At 34.0% G+C, this 23,009-nt stretch overlaps 1 protein-coding gene across 5 annotated transcripts in view; it reads right to left on the bottom strand.

Annotated features, from left to right (window-relative positions):
* LOC130445440 (lachesin-like) overlaps positions 1–23,009 on the bottom strand; it is a 102,143-nt gene that overhangs the window by 48,241 nt on the left and 30,893 nt on the right. For all 5 annotated transcript variants that reach the window (XM_056781054.1, XM_056781052.1, XM_056781055.1 and 2 more), the window contains one exon: positions 20,113–20,218. In XM_056781054.1, the coding sequence (XP_056637032.1) occupies positions 20,113–20,197 (85 nt within the window). In that variant the 5' untranslated portion in view covers positions 20,198–20,218. The remainder of the gene's footprint in view (positions 1–20,112; positions 20,219–23,009) is intronic.

Genomic DNA, 23,009 nt, shown 5'->3' on the forward strand with positions numbered 1-23,009 from the left:
CAATTTAGTATTCCCGAAAAATACGTAAATTCATCGAAATTTGTTAATATTTTTCCAAATACAACCTTTCTATACTTTCGCCATCAAGATTTCTATGGAAAATGGTTTCAAACGCGATAACGGCCCCAATATTGTCCAGAATCTCTAAATTTTGTCCTTTTTTATGGATTTCTTCATCCCCGATTCGCGATTTTGTCTATAACTTACTCCACGTTCAGAATTAGTTGAAAGCTCGATATTTTACAATGCAAAAACGTGCACAATCACTTGCCAATTGAAATCAAATCGATAAAATCTTTTCCCGATTTTCGCGATAATTTGAGGCCTTCTACTCTGTAAAAGACTTTTCTTCTAATAATAATATTTAATTCCGGACATACTGCATACTGTTATAAAGTTATAATTGTTTCATAGACGTAGCAATCGTCATTTTTGGAAGGGACAAAGAAGAAATCCACAAGCTTTATGCGGAAAAGACCGTTATGATATTAACCAGGAAGCAGAGGGTACAGTGAGAACATACAAGAAAGGTAGCTGACAAAATAACAAGAAATAATCAGAAATATCGACTGTTCAAAACAGTAGACTGTTGATGTTTATCAAAAGAGTCGTAAACCATGAACCCATGGCACTGGATGATACGAATCCCAAAGAGCTTTAGCTTCAGAGGAAGGGTTTTGGTGAATCGTATAAAAAAATAAGGTTAGTAAGAAGAACATTTCGAGGATAGTCCCAGATGTACCTCACTTGACCTAGAGATGGCGGTAGTTTCTTGAAAAATTCCACTGTGGTTAACCAAATGAGGTTAAGAGTCAAGAAATGTTGAAGAAAATCCACAAAGCGGTACTAGATGATCGTGGGCTGAAAGTGCGCGAGCTAGCAGACATATTAATAGAAAATTTGACCATGATATAGCTGTAGACAAGATGGATGCCGCATTAGCTCAAAATGGAACAAAAACAGCGTCGTGAAGATGTTTTCCATCGAGTATTTGATATAAACATGGATGAAACGTGGGTCCATCACTTCTTTTCTTCAATTTTCCATTCATCATAGTAATTTTCATATCTTGTAGCAGTTTTGATTGTTATGGTATGATTTTTAATTAAATTGTGTCGTCTTTTCAATTATTTCTCATCATTTAAAAATACTGACAACTACTTACGTTTTGTAAATCATCTACTGGGAGCTTTGAGAGGAGAATATTAATCTCGATCATCCCTATAGTGAAGAATTAAATTTTGTTCAATTATTCGGCTTCAAAAGGCAGTTTCCTTCACAATTAACTAGCACAAAGTCCGAAGTTTTTTCATTCTCGAGCACATTCAGTCCTTCAATACATTAAAACATGCACAACCCAAAAGAAACAATATAAAACTTACAATTTTAATTTGAAAAATATTCTGAAAACGGGATCATTCGGGTGAAAATAAAATTAAAAACAGACGACAAAAATTCCGGGGCGAGTATCTTTTACTCGAGCGTTCAGAATACGCTCAGCTTATTTCCCATGCAGCGGCCGAGGATTGAAAAAGAAGACGTCTTGATAGAAAAGCGCCCCACGGCTAATTCTTCTCCTTATTAAAAGTTTAGTGGAACTTTTTCGTGGAAAGATACATTTTTTTGTTTTTCTCTTTTGTTCGTACGATCAAATACATACAGATCCGGTTAAAACATGTTTTTTAATAAGAGGTTTATATTCTGGAGCATTTTATTTCCCGACTAATAATTAACTAATCCCGGAATAATACAATTTAGTTCTTTATAAAGCGAAATGAAACGTTTTCAGGTATAACATTTGACAGCTACCTCGGTTCGCTATAAGTATTTTTGCATTTGGTTTCTAGAACGATCCAAAGTTGGAGCGCTAACTTCTAACAACATTCTCCAACTATTTTGAAGACTGTAGGAGGATCTACCAAAAGATTATAAACACAATTCTAAATGGTTGATTAGTTATGTTCATTTAGTGTATTTGGCAACAGGGGCGACTTATGCCCAATGGTTAACAATTCATAGTTTTTACAGGGACAATCTGTACAATTTAAATATAGCAAAAATCAATTTTTCGATCGATTTTTTAACGAAAAAGTAATCAACTCACTCCTGTATATCAGGTTCCTCTGAGGTAGAAGTTTTGTTTATTGAGAACGAAGTTAAATCTGTATTCGTACGATTTTTTATTTTGATTTATTTTACAAGCGTTTACTTATTTTTATAACAATGATTCAAAAAAAGGTACGGGATCGAATCTTAGGTGTATTGAACTTTCAAGAGGTACTGGTCAAATTATTTTTCGATTGATCTTATAAGAATTTTTAATGATTTAACAAATTTAGTTTGATATTTACTTAGAATCTTCCTTATAATATCAATATTCCCTCTTAAAGCCCACAAGAAACCTCCAGCAACTTCTGAAAGATAGTTTTATAAAAGTAGATTGTTAAAGCGAAATTTCGGTACGATATTATTCTGTATGTAAATTAGGAACTGAAACAACCCAAGTGTGTACAGGGAATCGCAATTATCCTTCAATAAATAGCATTCCTGACTATACGAGGTCTGTTAAATAAAAAAATTTTATGAATTTTCATTGTGATAAAAAAGTTGTTTTGTTTTCAAACATACATGGAGTTTAAGGTAACTAAATATTTCATTATAGTTCAATGGAATCTGGTTTACATATCAAAATATCGTTTTATATGAATTTAATCCACTTTTTTTTCACTATTAATTGGTGTGGATATAAAATTTTTATCAATGTAGCTCGTGAAATAATTGTGCGTTTTCTTGGCTTTTCTCCAATACCTTGCTGAAATTTTTGGTCCAGTATTTACTAGAAGTATCGCTGAATAATTCTAGAAAAGTGTTTACAATAATAGTGTAGGGCAATGTATTTTTTATTTATTATTCAAAAATAATTTTCTCTTTCATATTGTCAAAAGAAAATCGAAATCGTATATTAAAAACCAAAAATGTGTCCGTTATTTGTTTTCTTTATAGGAGCCATGTCACTGGAAAAAAACACAAATTTTTTTTTATTGAAATCTTGCAACTTATAATACGAGGATGCTTCTAGTTCAACAATTCATTTTTGAACGTAATCTTCTTTCAAAATCGTCAAGCTACTTAAAATAACTGAAGACATCTCTTCTTTGACCAATAAGTTATTGTTTCAAGTCTGGGAAGAGAAAATAATCTGAGGGGGCTAAATCTGGCGAATAGAGTGCATGAGGTAGTGATTCAAACTTTAATGATAGTTTCTTCTATTTAAAAATAGTCAATGAAAATTATTCGCATCCCAAAAGCGACGCCTGCCTGCTTTGGAGCAAGTTCTCCCTTTTCATTCCATTGTTTTGATTGTTCTTTGGGTTTAAGGTTTGAAGTGATAGACGCAAGTTTCATCCATGGTTATGAAACGTCGCAAAACTCGATGGAAACATCTTCACGACGCTGTTTTTTGTTCCATTGTGAGCAAACGCGGCATCCATCTTGCGCACAGCTTTCTCTTGTCCAAATTTTTGGTTAATATATGACGTATTGCACTTTTTGAGATGCCTACTATCGCACTTTCAGTCGACGATTATCCAGGATTTCCTTAAACTTTTAGTCGACCACTACGATGCTGGTTTTCGCAGGTCTCTAGGTCAGGTTAAGCACTTTCAGAACCATCCTCATATAAGCTTCAAAATGATAATTTTGTATCAAATTGTATTTCTTTTCAACTGACACCAATAAATTTTCCAAATCAAATATAGAATTCTTTATTGTTAGTATAAAAAACACCAAATTGTCTCGTAAAGGAAAAGACGGGAAATTATTGTCCTGTTGAGTAACTAACGTCCTATGAAGTTTTAATAGAGTTTGCCAGACGAGGGACGCATCGTAGGTCGTATCTCGTGAACTGGAAATGTGTTTAGTCTCTACAAAATGATTTTCCAACCGTTTTCAGACCGTTGCGGCATACAAATGCTTTTCCACGACTCCATTCTTTCGTCGTTAAAACAAAAACATATTATTTCATAAATATAATCTTTCTTGTCATACACCGCGGGAGTTGAAATTATATTAACCGATTTTTTTGCTGGTTTTTTTGGAAGCATTTCCTATTTAAATCGGAAAAGAAACCAAGAAACACGTCGAAATCATTTTCTGAATTCTATATCGACCACGAGATGGCGTATTTGAAAATTTAAACGTAAAGTCGTTTCTTATATTTTATATTTTATGATTATTGCAACTGCCTATTGTGAAGTTGATCTCAACAATAAGCACTACTGGTCCAAAACGGACCATCTTTTGCTACAAGATACCTAACATCAATGTCATTGGTTTGTAAATGTTTGGAGCAAGATTCTAGAAGAGCAAAGAGCAAACATACCCTGATAGGTGGATAGGACGTGGTGGTATTTGTGGAGCTAATTAAAAGATGTCATCTAAAGACGTTCCGCCCTCGTAGAAGCAACCTAACCAAGGAATCCGCGGATTTTTACAAGGAAAATACCAGTAGCAGCCTTTAATATTTGGAAGAGCAAAAGCAGTTTTCGAAAAACTGAAACTCCATACCAAAAATTCTTCATAAAGAATACTAGCAGCAAGTATCCTGGTTACCAATTCTGGTGGGTATCATCGTACTTACCCCAATATTTGCATATAATTCAAGCGAGTCTATGATGAGATAGATAAGAAGGAAACTTAATAAGCTGGGGTTCCAATTGACGTGTTTGTATTTCTGCGTCACTAAATATATATCTCGTAAACGCGCGCGAATTTCCTTGGGATTGAATAATTGAATTCCAGCATATATTTCCAGAAATTTAATTACCAATTTCGAAATTTCTTATTCAGATAACAAGACCGGTTTAAATGCTGTGTCGACAACTACTTAGTCTTAAAACTGAATTTCCTGAGCTACGATTAATTTGTAAATTATATAAAGTAGAAGAAAATTGGGAATTTAGATGGGATTATTCGAGTACAAGCGGAAAACGAAATACGAAAAGTTTAAGCGACGCCTTATCAAAAATCTAAATAGTTGAGAAATTCTACGGTTCATCTGTAATTAATATCGATTACGATATTTCTTCTATAAACAGTGAATTGAATTTAAATTAGTATGTCTGTGGATTAATGACAATAACGATGACAGTAAACGTTAAATTGACATATGAAAGGCCTCGAAGTTACCCCAATGAATTGAACGTTTGTAAAATTCACTATTTTCTCCCTAAAGATTTACTATTGATATTTAGGCACTACTAATTGTAACATCTGGCTCGAAGGACCATATAAAGTAATCAAAAGGTACCAGATCATCTAAATATAATATATAACATAAAATATCATTCAAGTTACTTTCATAAGATTGAAATATTGTGTTTCCACTTAAATAATGTTTATTTTTTCATGGAAATTAGAAAGTTTTGGTGGAAAGAAAAAAGATTCAAAGTTTCTTAGAGAAAACGGGATCCATATAGAGTGTGGGATTGTGGATTTAACTCGTTGAAGCCTTGGATACTACCCACAGTTTTTCTTGTGCCATTTTGCTATCTTTAATATTCAAAAAATGTACAATCTCTGAGTTATTTGCTCAAAGTTAACTGAGGATTGTGAATTTTACACGGTGATGGTTCTTAGACATCGCTTCTTTGACCAATAAGTCATTGTTTCAAGTCTGGAAAGAGAAAATAATTTGAGGGGTCCAAATGTGGCAAATATAGTGCATGAGGTATGATTCTTAGCTTAACCATGAATTTTCCGTGTTGATCAAATAAATAAACAATAATTGAAAATACTAATTGCCATTATATATTTCTCAATTGGAAGCTCAATTTTTGTGGAAATTTATTTTCGAAGCATAAATTTGTAAATACTTGTCGGTATAATGAAAAAATCTGTTTCTCCGAATGAAATATTCATATTATTTCCATTTATTTCGAGCTTGTTCTTAACCACATCATTAAATAAATCCCTAACGACCACAGTACGCGATGTCTGGTGCAAATTTATCAGATTCAACTTTCGAACGAATTGAAATATGCTGCTGCATGGAGTTTTGAATTTGAGTTAAACACTCAGTTAAAATGTCATCTATAAATTACTCGTAAAAGGAAAACAAAACTGAATTTCGTCAAAATTCCCTTTGTTATATTAATTATTGTATAAATATTTTGTTTACTAGTTAAAATTATTATTATAAAATAATTAGCTTAAGAATTAAAAAGATAAAACTTTCTCCTTTTATGAGAAATCATCCAAATCTAGTGACATAAGCTTCATACAACGGCTGAAAAACGTTAAGATCTAGTACCAACAATAATACAGCAGTACTGACTGTTTTAGTAACCTCAAACGATAGAACTACCCTGAAGACAGATCGACAAATTCTATTGCAGCGCTAAATGTTAGTGACTTCGAACTGTAAGCTGTTGTACTGTTCTGAAGTGACTAAAATAGATCGAAACCGCTCGAAAAATTATACTGCAGAGCTGACTGTTAGTGAATTCGAGCGATAAGGCTTTTGTACTGTACTGACGAGATCCAAATATGTCGAAAGCGTTCGAAATATTGAACTGCAGCATCGATTTCTAGTGATTTCGAACGATATTACTGCCCTGACGAGAGCTAAATAGGTCGAAACTGATCGACAAATTCTATTGCATCGCTTAATGTTAGTGACTTCGAACTATAGGACGTGTACTGTTCTGAGGTGACCAAAATAGGTCACTGTTCTGACGAGACCCGAATAGATCGAAATCGATCCATGATTACGCTTTTTTTATCAATGTATGTATCTAACCTAACCTAACCTGTTCTCAATTGCTTCTATAACTTCTTGGAGATTTAGTTTCAGAGTTGAACTTAGAAGAAGTGCTCTAACAAGTTCTTTGTTCAATGTTGGTGTTTGATTTCTCTAAATCAACGGTTTGTTCAATTTTTGATTAATTATCAAAATGTACTGAGGAAATTGTTGTTTTTGGACAGAACTAGTTATACGAGTGATTTTTTTCAATGATTATCTTTTATCCATAAAAAATTATCAAGAAGGGATGGATAGGACCCCCACACAGCGTAGAAATATTACCAAAATCTGAAAGCACCAGCTAACACTAATAAGTAGCCCTAATGAAGCTACCAGGTCACCAGGGTAAACCAAGCCATGAGGAAGCAGATAAAGTCGTTGAAAAGTTTCAATGACTCTATATTTTGGACCAGAGTCCTAATGCTACCTAATGATACATATTTTGCGTAAATACTGAACGAATTAAGCGGATAGCCGAGGAATTGAATGGAAAATCACTGCGGGTCAAAGACAATCCAAAATATTGATGAGCATGCTATCTAAGAAGTCTGAGTAACTTATTCTGATATCCAAAAACGACTTTAAACTTCTTCTCGGTCTTCTATCACATTAAGACGACACATATAGATGCAGAGCAGCTGAAAAATCTAAAACGTATTTATTCCGATGAAGACAATCTTTAGAAACATACAAAAATGAAAGGAAAAAATATTTGACGGAAAAATTGAATATGAAACTCGAAATTGGATTTATATAAGTTGAAAAATGTGGAAATTTTACACAGAAACGATTTTCCTTCAATAGCTTTCGTTTCACTACCAATTTTCTATTCAGTATAAATATCTGTTCACCCGTAGTCCTTAAAATAACCATTACATTTCAATTCCCATGAATAACAGTGGAATCATAAATATATGTGCATGGTAATGACAAGCTCGCGACCAAAACGCCTTTCCGTTCTCTTTTGGCGTCCCTTTACACGTCCACCTACTTTTTGAAGGGGGTTTCGAGTCCCCTTATATCGTATAATGTCGGCCATCACTGCAACCTGAGGATATTCGGGAGCAGACAGATTCTGGATGGATATAAATAGATGATAAACTATATACTCTGATTTTAATTTAATACCAGGGCGGTTTGATTTGTTCTCTCCTAGTCGAGGCTGTAAGTCTCAACATATGGAATAAGTTTCAATTGTTCTTTGGAATTCATTTCCTCATATGTTAGAATCAATCATTAAACCAATGCCCCCATTTATTATTATTAATAGAATCACCTGTTTCCCATGATACGATTAACTCAATTTCAAAAATAAATTCATATCCTTATAGCAGCGATTTTACAAAGAAAACACGATCAAAATCGCATGGCATCGAGTTGGGATTATTAGGTGGTCCAATACTTCGATTCCAGTTGGGATTTGTCGAATGGAGATGCTATAATTCTGTGCATATCGATATCTCAAATTAAAAAAGACTTGACTGCTACTATGTGTATTCTAGTTGGTTTAAATAGCAAATTTGAGGTATTCGAGACTTTATTTTCCTAGCTACTTGTGGGATACTGATAATGGAAAATGGCTTCCAAAAAATGGACAGAAACGAAACTAGGAATCATTGATCGATGAAGAATTCGGCAAGTTGGGTTATACAACTAACTCTTTACTTTATATATAAAAAGTTATGAGTTTAAAATATATTATAACCTCACTTTATTTTAATTTGATCCATTATAAATCAATCAAAAATCCTCAGAATTGATCAAATACTAGAGAGATATAATAAGGGGAGATCTTGTCATAAAAAACAAAAAATTTCAGTCTTAAGACCGAAAAATTATACAGGGGAGTTACTTTTATTCATATAATCTTTTATGAGTGAACAATGACGTTTTTTCCAATTTTTTTTTATCTTAGTTTTATGAATATTAATTATTATCATCTAAAATAATATCTAGCTATACAGGGTTTACCAGATGTAGTTAAACAAATCAAAAGTACGATTTTTTATATGAATCGCCCTATATTTGACCAAAGTGACCTTTAATATTCGAATACGTCATTATAATCGTATTTTTTATTTGTCTAGTAACTTTTGGTACTTTCTGAATGGTTGGAAATGATAAAAATTTCGAAAAATGTCACCGTTTGTCCACTAGAAACCGTATAAATACGTTTGGTTTACACTGTATATAGTTAAATTGGATGATAAAAAATTTAATGAAATAATCGATCAAGTTTACTAAATGTATGTTTCAAATTAAAACAAATTCATATTTCTTCAATGATCAATTGAATCTCATAATTTGAAAAGATTTTGAGATTAAAGTTCAATAATTTCGAAGCATTAGAAATTAAAACTGAAAAATGGCAGGCAGGGCAACAGGAAAATAAATATAAGGAGTTTTGGGAAAAGCTTGGTCAGGAACCTAAGCACGACGGAGGCACATCCACTGATGGAGATACCGTTTGAGCTATCTTCCAGGATGAAGATGAAGTTTCAGAAATAACTAGAGTTAATCTTATTTTCGTATTTTCGAAATAAGTCCATGGAGGGGCATCAGAAGAAAGAAAAAAAGCAAAGGTCGCAAAAAACATAAAAAAAACTGATGGTTGAAACATTTGACTTTGAAGCGAATGTTGCTTCACATAGATTGAACACTAACCATATATCACAGATTTGGCCTCGTTCGATTATTTTTTGATCGCAAAGCGACAGTGGGGATGAAATTAAGTAAGCGGTGTACGAAAATTTTGACTACATCATATTTTTTACCCGACTACCAGGAAGAGTTATGTTTTTAACGCGTATCTTGTATGTATGTGTGAATGTATGTAATATTCTTTATTACCTTGTATCTCCAGAGGAGGCATGAAATTGAATGCTATGATAAATTATTATCTCTTTGTGCAGGCCTCCGAATTTTTGTTTTTTTTTAATTATTATTTTATATAACTTTAATTTATATTTTAGGGTGAAAACTCATGTAGCGCATTACGTATTATTCGTTAACGAATATAAATTTGGCATCAAAGCGCATACTAGATTTGATTTGATTTAACAAAACTTGATTATCAAACTTCTCTGAAAGTTTTCGAGGAATTGGTTGTGCGCGGTATGCCGAAACTCTTAAAATCACTTTAACTTTAATAATTAATATAACAGGTGTTGATTTCGTACTAAAACCACGGCAGATTACGATCGAGAATTCTGTCAAAGATTCTTTATTTTTTGTCTGATGATATTTCAAGGAGAAATCTGAAGAATACAGAGGATCAAGCAGCAGTTTGTAGCCCAATTAGGCTATGGCTATTGTATTGGAACTATCGGGCGATAGGGCTAAGAACTTATAGGACTACTTTCCTATATTTTAAATTTTCATCACCTCGCCGAGCTTATCAATACGTTATTTTTATTATAGAGTATGATCTGCTCAAGATGTGAGGTTACTAAAAGTAATTTTTCTAAATTTAATCCTTGTTTCCTGATGCGTAGGTGTGTATATAAAAGAAAAATATAATAATCTACTTATTAGCAACTTTAAATGTTTCCTTTATCACGTAAATGTCAGAGATAAGCGACAAGACTAAGAGCTAAGCTATTCGCTTATCACTTATAATACTCTAAGAAGACTTCTCAAAACTGTTAATTCAATTAACTTATACGAGAGGTTTGGGATGTTTGAATTTGATAATCTGACTTTAAATATGTTTGTTATCCTTAATACAAACTAATTTTTCTAAAAGTTCAAATTTTAGGTTAGAAAGAAAATTAGAGAGAAAAAAATCACAAACGGAGTTGGTTCTGAGAGTCTATAATCGATTTTTCATTTAAAAATTGAGTTAAATCGTTACTGTTAATTCAATTAACTCATACGAGAGGTTTGTGATGTTTAATCTGATAAGTTGACTTTAAATATGTTTCTTATTCTTAATACAAACTAATTTTTCTAGAGGTTCAAACTTTAGGCTGAAAAGAAAATTAGAGAGAAAAAAATCACGAACAGAGTTGGTTCTGAGATTCTATAATCGATTTTTCATTTAAAAATCGAATTAAATCGTTTCGCTTTCGATTGTACAGTAACCCTTCTTCTCTCTTATCTAGAAAACCCCAAAGGGCGTTATAAAGTTCCGAGACAAAGCACGATTATGATTTCGGTGATCGTTGGTGATCGTCGGTGCTGCGGTAAGTAGAAATTCTGCCGGAAATTCAGTACATTGTAACAGTTTTAACGATGATTTTCTACGTACAAAACTTTTATCTGAATATTTAATATTTCAAATAATTTTCCACGGTGGTATTCGGAGGAAATTGTGAATAAAAAAATCTGATACAACCCTCATTCAATTAAAAAATATCTCAACCCTCAAACTGCTAGCTGGGGTATGACATTAACTTTCACCATTACTTAAAGCATCTTGGTACTAAAATTATTGAATCCCCATCGTCTGATTCAATTGAAATATTAGTTTAATTAAAAAGTTGTATTATGATATCGTATGAGAAGGAACGAAGTACCAAATGGTTCGAAAAGCTAGACGATATTCTAAAATTGACTACTATGGAATGATGACAAAAAGCAGAATCCTACAAATCACTAATACCAAGTTCGTGAAACCGAAATTAGATATTATCTTATGGGAAGATATAAATCTGCAAAAATCAGTTCAGAAGTTATCTGATGTGGTGATGGTACTATTATTAAAGAGTTAAAAACGATTTATTGTTTTAGAAAGCTGCTTTCGACTCGACAATATGTAAAAATGTACAAAATGAAGACAAATTTGACATTTATAGAAGCAGTTTTTGGAATATTTGTGCAGAGTTTTCAAAATTTTTAAGATCCAAGTGCGAGCATTTAGAAAAAGTTATCTCCTGGTATACCAAAAAACCTAGTGCGTTGTGGTGTAGTAACTAAATGAAATAACGGTTGATCTACACGAGTAAGATTCAAGCGATCCGTCATCTTTACGTCTTTCAGATTCACAGAATATCTTTCGTATAAAACACTGAGATCCAAAGTAGCTAATATTATAATTATAAATGTATACGTGCTCATAGATGGTGTTAAAACAGAAGACAAACGCGACGGCGGATTCACAAAAGTACCTGGCCTGACCTAAAGATATAAAAGTTGAACAAGATTTTAATTTGTATGCGACTGCTCCTTATAAATATATTTTGGGACAGGTATTTAAGGGACTATACCGGTATAATCATTTATGTAGTTTTATTCAACTTGGGTCTACTTTGGATAATTCATTCTAAATCCAATGATTGTTTCAGAAGTATAAACTTCTTTGTTTCGAATTATAATGGAAAATTCGACACATTCCCGTCAAGAAACTTTTGAAGCAAATTAACTTGGTAGATGGAGTCATAGTCTATTAAGTTTCAAAAGAGCAGTTAGACAAAGAACGATAGGCCAATCCAAATTATTTTATGCAACATTTTTGAATAATTCAAATATGAATCTTAGCTTTACTCAATAGAAGATTTGGAAGCTAGTTTTAATTTTCATATAAACAAATTTCTTGGTGATTAACCATCCATTATACTTATTCAATTGCTCGCAATATCTATTACAAAATGGAGGTAGCTCCAGTTTTTACCAGTCGTCCTTCCTCCATAACGTCCCCAAACAATCACCGAATCTCCGCAATCCAATTTTTATGTTATTCAGCCCATTACAACTTTATTTTGGCACCTTAAAAGAATTTTTTTAATTCCCACTCTTCCAAAATCCTGTCAATTCCCTCTAATGTAAAAGTACTTAAAGACACGTCCTTTGATTCATTGATCTGAGTTATTATCTCTTGGAACGTGAGAAGTTGCAAGCGGTTGTTGTTTTCGAGACCGCCCTGAACGTTTTCTATCGTTAAAGCTCTTGGTGGATGAATATTTTTTCACTTTATAGTCCACTGTACATCGAGGTATTTTTAATTGAAGACATGTAATTAATACATTAGTTTCAACCGATAGTTTCTTGCTTAATTTACAGACCTTAGTTTGTAGTTGTACTTGAAAAACCGACATGACAGGAGGCAACAAAGAGGCGAGGGAATGCACCCCATCCACAGTCTGGAACTCGCGCTTCCTCGTGGAGCATCTAAAACGGGATTTAAAGTCCAATTTTAGCAAAATTTTTTTGTTTGTTTTATTTTTTATTAATTTTTTATAAATCGAAACTAGTAAAATTTAGATTTGGATAAAAGAAATTCTGGAATATTCCATAGGGTAGGATAAGGCCCAAAATTAAGTTCTTACCACCAACTAATAGGTATAATTTGAAAAAAAGTGTTTGAAGAGTTATTCAAAATAGCTCTCTCCTCAAAATTATTTGATTGTGATGCTTTTTCTTTGATTTCCTTCAAAGTACTTTCCAACTATTTAAAATCTAAAGTTGACACTTCAGACTATTTATTTATATAAACTGCTGTTTCTACGTTTATTAGAACTAACGTTGGTGAATTGGATTTTTCTATAATCCATTACAATCAAATACATATTTTTTGTTAAGAATGCATAATCGATTTCATGTCTTGAGAGGTTGGAAATCGTTTCTGAATCTCTTAAAACAATTAAAAGACCTTTTTGAACCTAAAGAATCACTGGAAACAAGCAAAATGAAAATAAAATTGTGGAAAATTGTTTTTACGTTAACAATTTCAAATATTTTGACATTTTCTCAACCAAAAGCGACAAACGGAATCTGCTCAGTCTTTAATTGTATTTGCCTTTCATATGAACACAAAATTGACACAAATTTTGGAAAGTAATTATTCTGACTGGCCTAATGTGTTAATTTACCCCAAAAAGCGATGGCTCTCTATACATAGAACAAGAATAAAATTCAAATTTGACGGGTTCGTTAATGTAGAGTGGCTGAAATCAATTCTCTCGTAGTCATCAGTCACAGATGATTATTCCACGAGTCATTATTTGACATAGTTCGGCTTAGTCAGCGTTCGTTAACCGGGTTTCCCGTGGCCAGAGCGAGAGACATTTTCATTATACAGACTGATGCCAACTTAATAAAGACCTAAAGCAAGAACTGTTATTTTTTTGATCTCGCTTCCGGAGCATATTAGACCTTTAATACACTGTTTCGCTCTTATAATCATTATTCATCGCCGTGTAGTTAAATTTTGTTGTGACATGATTTTGTGCACAGTCAGGTTTTAATGGAAATTTTTATATCACTCAATAAGTCGTTAGACTGACACATAGACTGTCAAATTCATATGACGTTTACGAAGTACCAACTTTCAAATGACTATGTGTCAAATGTCATGACATTTTGATTAGTCAGAAAAAAGTGACAGCCATTTAAGTGAAGCTATTTCTGTTACTTTCAAAACGATCATCAAATGAGTGGACTGCAGACGGTGAACCACGTCAGAAACGTTCAAAAGCACAACAGTCAGTTGGGAAGGTTATGGCTTCAGTATTTTGGGACACCCATGGATATGCTTCATCTACTAACTCCAAAAGGGAGATACAATCCATAACGAATACTACATAGAGTTGTTGGATCGTTTGAATACAAAAATCAAAGTGAAATGGCCTCATACGTCGTAGAAAAAACAGCTAAATTGACTTGATTAATTCTATTTATAGACTTAAAACAAGGTTTTGACAGCCTGAAAAAGATCTACTACAGAAATATATGTCAAAATTGCCTTCAAACAAGGTTTCGACAGCCTAAAATAGATCTACTACCAAAATATAGTCAAAATTGCAGGTCCCAGAAATATAGAGGTCACCTGAACGATGATGAACTTTAACAATGTTCGAGACGGAATTAACATTGTCGACAAATTTTCAAATCTTAAAAGATATTAAGACCGGAAAAACGAACATTTTAACTCGAAATTCGAAGATTGAAAGCTACAGCGAACTCGTCGAAAGCTCGAGAGCTTTCCTGTTAATAAAGCGATATAAAATTGAGCCGCTCGTCGGCGGCGGTACACGATATATACGTCTTCAACGTATAAATCGTCACAGAATGTTGCCAGATTCATTCTAATATAAGGGGTGTACTATATTTTGTATAAAGGGTTAGGTTTCAGCCAGGTCTTCTTTCCAAAATACATTGATGAGTTTGAATAGGGTAGGTTTTCATGATACATTTTTCGAAGAATAAAATATTTGTTTTTCGTTTTATTATACTTCAAAAAAGCTTTTGGTTGAGTTAAGACTGTGTATGTAAAGTTGTAAATTCTATTTTCATTACTAATCTTTCAATCAATGTTCCCAATTTCCCGCACTTTCTCTTATAAAATCAATTTGGCATCACTGCAAATTTCCAGCCACCAGAAAATCTACTTCAGTTAAAAGAATGAAATCGAACAAGTTACGGTGACGGCAAACGGCAACATAGACGTGTGATTAATGTCGAGGTCTGATTGCTAAAGTTTCAGTCACGTCTGTACAAGCCGGCCTTGTATTTTCGCACATGCGGCAACTGATGACCGTTTTTGTACGGGCCTTTTGTCTTTAGCCACTCAACAACTCGACTAACACGTAGCTATAATACAGTGGGTGAATTATCTGCCGGTATTTAACACGAATCGTATAAATGATAATTATTTACAGCTATCTCAACAAAACAAAAACCTTCTCGATTGATCCAATGAGCTCTATGACTCTAAAATCTTCATCTAACAAACACCAAATAAATTTAAACTGAGCAGAGTGTTGCGGCATCCATCTATTAGACAAAATTATATCTTTAAAATTAATTTTAAATGTGAAAAAACTTAATACAACACGTATATCTTCATAAGAGAATTCCTATGGATTTGATCTTGAACTTCTGCAGATTGTACTCAACGGGAAAAACGTTTTTTGGTAGCTGATTCCACAGGTTTGCACTTCTCCAGAGACAAGAGTCCCGTTATATTAACGTTCTGAGCTACTGCAGAAGAACTCGGTGCTCAGGAGTCTGTCGAGTAAGTCTTGCAAATTCTGCTCTAGGTGGGAATATCTTCGACAGGTCAGAGTCCAATTTCTATCTTCTGAATTGAGTCCAGCATCCCCGGGACATGCCAAGATGTTATTTCCATCCTCAATACCCAACAAACAAATCCTGAGCTGCAGTGCAGCTCCGGTCTTTGCTGTATTGAACTCAATCAGATTGCTTCCATCCACCTTTCAGTAAGACGAATCGGTCTTTGAGGAAGTTGCTGAGCCAGTCAATCTTCTATTTAAAAGGTTAATATGCAAAAAACCTGTTACTAGGTTCAGTGCGATTGTTCGGGTTTCCCCATAGGTAGCCAGGACTTTTTAGGCATCCCATTGGTAATATATTTTCTGATGTACTAAATTTGGGATGTTTCAATATTGAAATATGTCTAGATTATGAAATTATATACACTTTAAATGTTTACTAAAGAATTTACAATAACTTATCTATTTACCTTAACCCCGACAATGAAAAAAATTAGTATTTTGATTTTTATGGTCTCCATAAAGGTTAACAAAACTTAAATTGCGTCTGGTAAAAACCTCTGTAAACCACTGAATTTGAGGTATATGGCGAATTTTCTAAGGTAAATTATCCACATAAAAAAACAGTTTTTGTTATGAAAAACTAAATATTTATTCAAGAAATAAACATACTTTGAAGCCTTTTATAATAAAAATCTCACACCATATATTACCCAAGAAAATATCGGATGAAACCCTTTATGTGAACGCATATTTGTGGGAAATTTGTTGTTTATGATATCTTTATGAAAAAGCCGTAGGTGGTTGGAAAATCGAGGAAAATCTATCGAGTGTAAATCTAATATTTACAATACTTTTTGGAAATACCAAAATATATTGAATAGAAAATGTTTCGGTTCAAAAATTCAAAACTAGTTTTATTATTAAGTGTAATAGAGAAATTACATCGAATATTAGATACAAGGTGTTCAAAATTCATCGTCTATACCCAAAAATACAGCACAAGATAGAGGGTGAGCGCTTATTCAGATTTTCACTTCCTGGTTTTTGGTTTCCTGCATGGCATTACCAGATACCAATTTGGAAAGAAGGGTACTGTACAAAATGGTGGTAGCGACTATTATAACTTCTTTGGAAAATCAGAGAAGGGCGCATTCCCATGTAGGAGGCCCCAGATTTGAACGACGGGGCTTGGACCATCGCTGGGAAACCCAGCCTTGGCCCAAGACGGGTTGAGCTCTGGGTAATACGACTTCGGCCATCCTATCAGCCTGGTCCAGGGTTGAAGACCAGTCTTGGGTATATCTAGGCAACCAGGCCTGTTCCAGGCTTGCAAATCAAGCGAGGGAGTCTGGGACAATAATGGATTTCAAGCTAGGGCCAGAGTTATACATACTTGACTCGAGTCTGGGGCTATACTAGACCCAAATAATTTTAGAAACTGACAAAGTAACTGAAATCGAAGATTTTATGATGTGCGTCAGGTGTGGGGAAGATTATCCACATACAAAAATGATTGGATGCATACACTGAAACATGTAGTTACACGTAAAATGCACTAATTTTCAAATTTCAAGTTTTAACCCCTTTTTTTTCATTAGAATTGATCAAATTATGTTATACCAGTAACCATCATGTCTCAGCTTTACCTTTTTTCAGCTTCCTTTACTTTGAATATATTAACAAAAAAAATTTTTAATTGATAGGAGTGAAATTTTCGAGTGGATAATCAATTCTTTACATTCCTGCACTTGAGGTAAGTCTTTAATAATCTGGAAAGATGGCATAGCGCTCCGCAGTTTTTCCACTTTTCCAAGATATATATTTATACTCGAAATCATGGCACTGCATTTGTCAGTAGTCGAAGCTATTCAAGACTATCCAGAAGCAGTTTTATGCTTCGCCAGCTAATCCGTTTAAAAGACTTTTCGTTTGATTTGTTCTACGAAAAGAAAAATTACTCGATCTACCACAAATTATAAGAGAATGTTTTCATTCAGCTCTCGACGAGTTTTATTTTTCTATGACTTTTAATTTGAGCGTCTAGTCTTAGATTTTTTATCATACAGATTGTCACCAAAAATTTTTTTCAATAGATGTAGATATCACGATATTTGACACATGATAGATGACATAACCCACAAGATGATTGACGTGGGATCATAGACAAATACGATCACAGAACATAGACATATTAAAACGCTGGTAGCAGCCGAAGGAGGACTGATATCACGATATTTGAGACATGATAGATGACATAATCCACAAGATGATTGATATGGGATCATAGACAGATACGATCATAGAACATAGACATATTAAAAAGCTAGTAGCAGCCGAATGAGGACAGATGTATAAAATGTTATTTATGTCACATATTTCATCGTCTGTTGTTTCCTATTCACAAATAACATATACGAAGTAATTTAAGTGAATTGTTCCTTGTATAACATAAAGTGTCACAGCTTGTGCGATCGTAAGAATGTAAACGATGTATTTTGATTTTTATTCACCCTTTTTGCAAAATCTTATCAAATTTCTTGTTTAAACGGCCGTGAAAATAGTTCAGGTTTTATTATAGCACAAAATTTGTAAATTTTAGAATAGTCTGAGTGATTCCTTTTTATTAAAATTAGTTTATTTTTTACAAAAAATAGTGAAAAACTTATTCTATATCAATATTTTTGCAGCATTACTATTCTGTTTCTTTAATTTTCATCGCCTTCCATTCCATTTTCTATGTATTCGTTGGTAATCTTCAGGATATATTATCAATATTGCCAACTCCACTAAAAGCGCCAAATTTGAAATATATTCGATTGAAACGAAGTCGGTACCTTACAAGTGATCCCGGCCATGCTATTCCTCTTCAGGGACCTGGAAACCACCAGGACAATATAATCGGCAAAATTCATAACGAATTTCCAAGGAAGCTCTAGGAAACGATGTATAAACTTACCATCCCGAGCACCAGGTACCTCACAAGGCATCGCGGTCATGCTATACGTGTTCAGGGATCTGGAAAACCCCCAGGATAATAAAATTGGCTAATTTCATATCTAATTCCTACAGGGCTCATGGAAACGACGTATAAACCTTCCACCCCGGGCAACAGGTAGCTTACAAGTGATCACAGTAATTCTATTCGTGTTCAGGGACCTGGAAAACCCCCAGAACAATAATATTGGCCAATTTCATAACGAATTTCCACGAAGCTCTAGGAGACGATGTATAAACGTTTAACCTCGGGCACCAGGTATCTCACAAGTGTTTGGAAAGGACCTGGAAACCCCCACGACATATCGAATTTATACAGAGCTCTTGGAAACGACTATAAACCTTCAATCCCGAACACCAGGTACCTTTCAAATCATCGCGGTCATGCTATCCGTCTTCAAGGACCTGAAAAACCTCCAGGACAATATAATCGGCAAAATTCATAACGAATGTTCAAGGAAGCTATAGGAAACGATATATAAACTTTCTATCCCGAGCACCAGGTACCTTTCAAATCATCGCGGTCATGCTATTCAAGGACCTGGAAAAACCCTGGACAATATAATCGGCAAAATCCATAACGAATTTCGAAGGAAGCTCTATGTACCAGGTAACTTACAAGTGATCGCGGTCATGCTATTCCTCTTCAGGGACCTGGAAAACCCCCAGGACAATGAAATTAGCCAATTTCATAACGAATTTCCACGAAGCTCTAGATGTATAAACGTTCAACCTCGGGCACCAGGTATCTCACAAGTCTTTGCAGTTATGCTATTCGTGTTCAGAGACCTGGAGAATCCCCAGGATATTATATTCGGCCAAATTCATAATGACTTTCAACGGTCAGTTTCATATCGAATTTCTACGAGTTTCCAAGAGACAAGGTAGACGTCGGCCACCTTGATCACTAACTACCTCGTAGATTTTTTTGTCGTGATAGTCGTGTTCATAGATCTCGTAAAACCCTTAGTAGTGAGATTGAACTCATTTTTTCGGTAATATTCCTTTATATATTCTAGATGCATTTTTCAAAATGAAGTTTGTCTTTTTTAGATTTCAATCAATTTTTTATTATGATAACGATCAATTTGTGTATTTCAAAACTAGGTTATAAGTGAATCTTTTTTCAGGCTAAACCTCAAAAATGAATAACGAAATCTTGAGCTTTTCATCTCTTGCAAAACTCGTTTAACTTTTTCGGAGACACATTGTATATAGAGTATTTCAAAATTATGTATTGATATAATATTAATATTTTTTTCAGTGTACGTTTATGAATCTGTTAATCCCGCGAATAGTACAGGCTTAAGTGAAAGAGTTCTTATTATAAATTGGGCTTAAAAATGCATTAAAAGGACTTACCGAGAAATGAACACAATGCAGCTACCAGCAGCAACCACGCAATCACCAACTGGGAAGATAAGACTCGAGTCTTAACAAGGATCATCCTTCTTACATTTTTCGTTTCCTGAAAGAAACAAGAAATATTTCACACTAAGAATTTCGTCTTGGTAACGATTTTGAAGGGCTTATACGAGGGTTACTACTAAGTTTTGATGTAGACGAATAAAAACAAATATTTATCTCTTTCTTTTGCATGCTTTTGAAACAATTTCCATTCCGATTGAGGTACAATCAAAGAAAATCGCAATTGAGAGAATTCATGGAAATTCCACCACACTTCTGCTTCTTGGCGGGGCGGATTCTTCGAGAAGAGACACTAAACGTGGTGTATTATTTAAACAGTGCCCCCATTGTATATCAAATCCACAATTGTGATTGAAAATAATAGAAAATCTAATATTTGTTTAAACAATTTCATCTCCGCATTTTTTTTGTTATAAACCCTCTTCCTTCTTCACTGATTTCAAAAGCTTCTTCGGCAGCATGTCGTCAGATTCCACATTTCATCCCTTTCTTAACGAGATGAGTTGAAATTACGCCTCCGAACAAACTCCAACATTAAAACTTACCATTTGAAAATACGGGTCATTTTTAATAACTTCGGGGTCATTTTTAATGACCGTGGAAGAATTAGGAAAATTGTCTGCGTTTGAACATATCTAATGGATTTAATAATGGAGATGCGATTTATCATTTTTTTTTAGTCTTAACGCTGTGCATTGATAAACGAGTCGATTAAATTTATGTCCTTAAATGGGATTTTTTTGTAATAATCACAACTCCATTAAGTTTTTACTCCGAAATGGAAGAAAATAGAACTTTAACAACTAAAATTTTACGGGGCTTTTGAAAATAGTGAATATAGGTCGATATTTAGAAAAACCTTGTCATTGAATCTCTTATAAGAATTGGAGAACCACGCCGTCTAGCATATCTTGCTAATCATATATTTCGTATAGCTGGACAAAAGCTTCTTCAAACAACATCGAGTTCATGGAAATCGGCTGAGCAGAACCAAACTCCAGGTCTTTTACTTCTTATTCGAAGAGATAGATTAAAGAAAAATAAGTTGAAGGATTTTCCGTGCGCCCCTAGGAGAAGCACTAACTGTTTTTTAGACAAAAACATTTTATTTGATATCTCAACGGTCTTTAGTGGCTACGCACTGAAAAATAAGAAATAAAGAGGTAACGACCCCAAATATAAAACCACAGCCCAACGAAGTTTGGATCTTCGTGGAAATTGACACAATCCAAAAGATTTATAGCCTGGGGAACTTCTACAGAGGTCCAGTAGAATACCTTATGAAGAGGAGGTGCGGAAAGTCGAAAAGACTTCGATAATCGATTATGTGATCTGATTATCAATTACACGTAGTTTTGATATTGAACGTCTTCTATTGTTGTGTCAAAAAACAACGAGTCTTTGTCATATATGACAATTAGTAAAGTGTGTAATTATATTTCAAAGTCATATACAAAGGTAATTGTTGTCGGCGCGGTCTCAAAGATATAAACTGAACAAAGATTCTTAACTATTATCCTTGCGAGGACCTATTTACAGTATCAAAGGATGACGTTTTAATACCGGTTTGTGACTAAAATGGTCTCATTAAATTTAACGAACGATTGGAATTTTGATTAACGTTAGTCTTCACAATTTAGAGAAGTTATAATCACCGTTTCGGATAAGCTAAGTTTATACAGATTGTTAGTGTATTAAAAAGAATTCGAAAATATGCAAGGGTACTTCAAAATAACTCTAATGAATATACATTTTCAAGTGGTGGTTGACTTTAAGAAGCGCTCTAGGAAGCTCAGCTTACTATCGATTCGACATTTCTCACTCGACATGCGACTTGTTTAGGACCAAAAACAGTCCAAGATTCTCTATCCAGTTGTCAACCACCAGCATCATCTGAATCAATTTTAACTAAGTCAGCTCCAAATCCCGAGCAACGTTGACTACTACTACATCCTCTGCATATTCTACTAACATCGAATCTTCAATCATCTGTTTGCGCAATCGATAATCGTATTCGATACTTGGTTGGTGCTTTTTGTTTCTAGTTGTTCAATTCCCATTGGACATTAATCTTGTTTAGGACCAACGACAGTCCATGATCCTCCGTCTAGTTTTTGACCACCAGCATCATCTGAATCGATTTTAACTAGATCAGCTCCAAATCCCGAGCAACGTTGAGTGCTGCTACATCCTCTGCACATTCTACTAACATCGAATCTTCAATCATCTGTTTGCGCAATCGATAATCATATTCGATACTTGGTTGGTGCTTTTTGTTTCTAGTTGTTCAATTCCCATTGGACATTAATCTTGTTTAGGACCAACGACAGTCCATGATCCTCCGTCTAGTTTTTGACCACCAGCATCATCTGAATCGATTTTAACTAGATCAGCTCCAAATCCCGAGCAACGTTGAGTGCTGCTACATCCTCTGCACATTCTACTAACATCGAATCTTCAATCATCTGTTTGCGCAATCGATAATCATATTCGATACTTGGTTGGTGCTTTTTGTTTCAAGTTGTTCAATTCCCATTCGACATTAATCTTGTTTAGGACCAACGACAGTCCATGATCCTCCGTCTAGTTTTTGGCCACCAGTTAATTTTGAAGACGATTTTCCATGTGAGAATTGCGACTTCGTTTCTTCAATTATTTGGTTGCGAATTTTTTTTTCATAATTGTCCAAATCCTGTTTATATAATATCACTCAGATGATAGGATGAAGCTTTTTTTTTTTCTATTTAAAACAGAAATCTTTTTTATAGCTTAATCGAAGTGATATACGGGCGAAATTAAATAAAAAATGGCAACGCCACATTCCTTTGACA

Source organism: Diorhabda sublineata, chromosome 6, assembly GCF_026230105.1.
Source record: "Diorhabda sublineata isolate icDioSubl1.1 chromosome 6, icDioSubl1.1, whole genome shotgun sequence".
In the NCBI taxonomy this organism is placed as follows: Eukaryota; Metazoa; Arthropoda; class Insecta; order Coleoptera; family Chrysomelidae; genus Diorhabda; species Diorhabda sublineata.